General features: G+C 55.7%; 1 protein-coding gene across 1 annotated transcript in view; it reads left to right on the forward strand.

The window, feature by feature from the left end:
* Positions 1–3,220, forward strand: part of RSPO1 (R-spondin 1) — a gene marked incomplete at its 5' end in the record, with an annotated part of 3,614 nt that extends 394 nt beyond the window's left edge. Inside the window, 4 exons of the mRNA XM_010295352.1 lie at positions 53–244; positions 1,487–1,636; positions 2,067–2,255; positions 3,063–3,220. Of these exons, the coding sequence (XP_010293654.1) occupies positions 53–244; positions 1,487–1,636; positions 2,067–2,255; positions 3,063–3,220 (689 nt within the window). The remainder of the gene's footprint in view (positions 1–52; positions 245–1,486; positions 1,637–2,066; positions 2,256–3,062) is intronic.
* Between the last annotated feature and the right edge of the window lie 1,023 nt (positions 3,221–4,243).

The raw sequence follows: 4,243 nt of genomic DNA on the forward strand, positions 1-4,243 counted from the left end.
AGCCCGGCCGCGCGGGCGGGTGCTAACCGCTGCTTCTCTCTTGCTCTTCCAGTCAGCACCGAGCTGAGTCAGGGCTGTGCCAGAGGCTGTGACCTGTGCTCTGAGTTCAATGGGTGCCTGAGATGTTCCCCCAAACTCTTCATCCTTCTGGAGAGGAACGACATCCGGCAAATTGGGATTTGCCTACCATCTTGTCCACTGGGATACTTTGGCCTTCGCAATACAGACATGAACAAGTGCATCAGTGAGTACGGGGGTGGGAGGGAACGGGCAAAATGTGGGAGGGGGGCAGTGCTTTGCGGTGCTTTGCAGGGGGTCATGCTGCCGCGGGTCAGCGGGGAGGAGGTGCTGTGGCTGTAGCGAAGGGGAGAAGGCGGTGCTGAGCAGGGCAGTGATCTGTCCGGGGAAGAACCCCGTAATTTGTGCTGATGTTGGCTAACGCACCTTGGGTGCCCAGGCGCTTCCCCGCTGCGGCACTGTGCAGCCTGCGCAGCCGGTGCGGCGCGCAGCCAGGCTGAGATGCTCCTTCCCTTTAAGCAGCCACTAGACACTGCCCGAACAGTGCCCTCGGAAGCTGCGTAGACATCCGCTGCTCCCACATCAGCCCTTCCAAGCAGGTTTTGACTTGAGTTTCGGCCTTCTTGCCCTTCTTGGTCTTGGAGAGCCTCTGTGGGTCTCTCTGTGCTGTGGGCAGGTGGTGGCTAATGGACCGGTGGTCCGTTAGAGCAGAGGGCCACTGGTGAAGCCTTCAGGGCTGCGTTACCCCATCGCAGCATGCTCAGCACTGCCCAGATATGCTGTGGATGTGGCATCCTGCAGGACATTTGGGAAGCTCTGTTAACCTGGGCTGCCAGACTGGCGGCATTTTCTTTGGGAGGAAGGAGAAGAAGGGAGATCCTTTCAGTTTTTAAGGTCCTGCTCGCACAATTACCTCTTCTTCTCTCCTCTGCCCATTCACCATAGCCAAGCAGCTCCCTGAACAAGATCCTTGGCCTGAGGCTGCCTCTTTCAGCCAGAACACCAGAAATAAGCTGGACATGGGAAAAATTGATCACTTCCCTGGCAGTTTCATGCAAATCACCCTCACGGCCAGATTTCCTAACAACTCCGTTTCTTTGCAGGCCGTACTGTAGCTGCGGCTGGAGCAGCTGATACGGGACTTTATCCTCTGCACTGTCCCACTTTGGCTGACTGACGCTCAAGCTGAACGCCAGCCCAGACCTTTTCCACCCTGCCTGATTTCGATCTGGCAGTGGCTGCTGCTGGCTATGAGAGCTGCAGCACAGGGGCTCTGTCCTATACCAGGAACGGTGCAAAGAAAACTGACTTCCGAGTAGCACAGGCAGGCCCGGCAGGACAGTCAGAGGCTCGCCCTAGCTGCTGGCAGGCCCCTCGGAGCCAGGAGCAAACTCCAGTTAGCAGTCGAGAGCTTCCTGAGTCTTTTGCTCACATCAGACTACATGACAGCTCTGTTTTTTTTCCCCAGAATGCAAAATTGAGAACTGTGAGTCCTGTTTCAGTCGAAACTTTTGCACAAAATGTAAGGAAGGTTTGTATTTGCACAAAGGGAGATGTTACGTCACATGCCCCGAAGGCTACTCTGCTGCCAACGGCACCATGGAGTGCAGCAGTCCTGGTAAGTGATGCTCGGGCACCTTTCACTGAGCTTTTTGTGCATCGGTCAGCTCCAGTCGCATGTATTGCTGCAGTTTGGTTTAGATGATAAGACGAACCCCTCGGAGACGATGGCTCATCGTACCCATGTTGAGTGGGTGACGGTACAGGCCGGAGCCAGCCCTTCAGAGGGCAGAGCCCTCTGGAAGCCAGCCTAGACGGGGCGCAGCACCCCAGCATTGCCGCTGCGCGTCGGTGAGGCGTGACTCAGAGTTCATGCAGTATGGCAAGGAAGGGGGTGCCTTGAAAGCTTAGGAAGCTGCTGGGGAAACACATGTACCCTTCAAGCCAACAGTGGGGGAGAGGTGCAATGGTATGCAAGGGCTCCGGGAAGTCCCGAGGCAGCAATGGAGAAATGAGAGTTACTCCTGGCCTCTCCTGTTATCTGGCAGCACAATGTGAAATGAGTGAATGGGGGCCCTGGGGGCCCTGCTCCAAGAAGAGGAAGCTCTGTGGCTTCAAGAAGGGCAATGAAGAGCGAACGCGGCGGATTCTGCAGGCTCCCTCCGGAGACGTGTCCCTGTGTCCTGCCACCACGGAGGTGCGGAGATGCACCGTGCAGAAGAACCAGTGCCCTGAAGGTGAGCAGACGTGGAGCACCTCACCATCCCTCCCAGCACCCTTTATTTGCCAGGCACAAATATTCAGCCAACTTTCCAGTATCATAAATGCGCTGCACATCACACTACCCCTTTACGGTACAGGGAACATGATGTGGTGGCAGCTAGAAAGACCCCTGGGTGGGTGATCCTCAGCACGGCTTGACACGTGTCCCATGGGCTTTCAGATATTTTATTTTTTTCCCTGGCCAGAGAGCAGCAAGGCAGCTGAGCAGGTGAAGGTGTACGCCTGTGCGCTGCAGTGATGGGAGTCGTCTTCTGCTCTACCGGAATGCTTAGGTCTGTGTTTTTCCCAGGAATTAGAGTGTCTTCAGGATGAATGGTGGTTTGGTCATCCTCTTATGGGATGGACGAGGATTGCAGCTGGGTTGAGCGTTATGAGGGAAACCGGTTCTGGGCAGTGACTAACACCACAGGGATTAAACAGCCGGGCAGGGGGAGGCAGACACGGCCGATCCGTTCCTCTGGTGCACACAGCAGCGTGCGTTAGCTAAGGGGCTTGGTATGCAGCCGCAGAGAAATGCAAGTGTTAACACTTCTGCTGGAGACCGACAATTACAAAGCTAAATCCAGGTTTGATCCTTCTTGCCTGTTTGTATTTAGGCAACGGCTCGCAATGCAAAGCACAGCCTGGCAGACGGGGCAGCTCTCGGGCACCTCTGTGCGTGGGGAGGGGCGCAGGCCCTTCGGGCCAGCCCCCACGGCAGCGGGCCGCGGGCCAGCTCGCTCTGCTGGAGAGCCTCACCGTGCCCCTTTGCTTTACTGCAGGGAAAAGGAAGAAAAAGGAAGAGCAAGGAAAGCAAGATAATACGAATGGGAATAGAAATCGGAAAGACACCAAAGACGCTAAGTCTGGCACCAAGAAGAGGAAGAGCAAACAGAGAGGGGCCGCGGTCCCTGCGACGTCTGCTAGCCCTGCCCAGTAGCTGCCCCTGACGTCACCTGACGGCAAGACTTCATTGCTGCTATGTATATGAAAGCTTTATTGAACCAGAGCACTGCTACACAACACGTACATATGTCCAGAAAGACAGACATATACTCCCAGACTGACCCACAGACCCGCCAGAAACCACATACACAATACTTAAGGAGGCTGCACACACACCACCCAGGACCGCAGAAGGATGCTGCCGAGAAGAGGGGTGGGAGCCCCCATGGAGGGAAGCCCACCTCCCCAGGGCTCGGGGGGGGATGCTGTGGGGAGGAGAGGTGGAGTAGGAGTCAGCAAAGGACCCAGACCTGAGACTTCATGACCAAAGGCCTCAACTTGAGACCAGCCCTGTGGCCCCAGCGCAGCATGGCTGCAGCCAGCGGGACGAGACTGGACCCGCACGGCCGCTCTCCCCGAGCTGGGACCTGGACTCGTGCAAAGGCAATGGCCTCTTTCTCTTCCCCCCACCCTTTATTTTGTGTTTTAAGCTGTATGACTTTATCATTGCGAATACATGTTAAACGTTTGTGGTAAGAGGTCAGTGGTATCTGCCCTGAATTTGCTTCAAAGAGTTATTTCAAATTAAAAAACAAAAACCAAAATGACAACCAGCTTCCTGAGTGTGTGGTTCATGCCTTGGCCCCTATGGAGGCTGATGTCCCACAGGACAGAGACTCACTTGTGGAAGGGAATCTCACCAAAGGTTTAAGAAAATTCCAGAAAATGTTGCCAGCTGCACTGCAGCCACAAATCAGCCGTCCTGCGCTCGCAGGACCCCAGCTGTGCTCCACAGAGCCCCTGAGGAATTTCCCACTGAAGGATCCAGTTAACACGCAGCAGACTGAGAAAATGAGAGGTTACAACAAACCGCAGGTTGCCGAAACATTGTGACTCTGCTTGTACAGTCACAGCTGCGGGACTCCATCCCGGGCTGGGGACACGCTTGTCCGTCTGCCCGGATGCTACCGAGGCGCGTAGCAGGAGGGAAGGCAGGCGGGAGGGGGAAGGCACAGTT

This window comes from Phaethon lepturus, unplaced genomic scaffold (assembly GCF_000687285.1).
Source record: "Phaethon lepturus isolate BGI_N335 unplaced genomic scaffold, ASM68728v1 scaffold28299, whole genome shotgun sequence".
NCBI classification, from domain to species: domain Eukaryota; kingdom Metazoa; phylum Chordata; class Aves; order Phaethontiformes; family Phaethontidae; genus Phaethon; species Phaethon lepturus.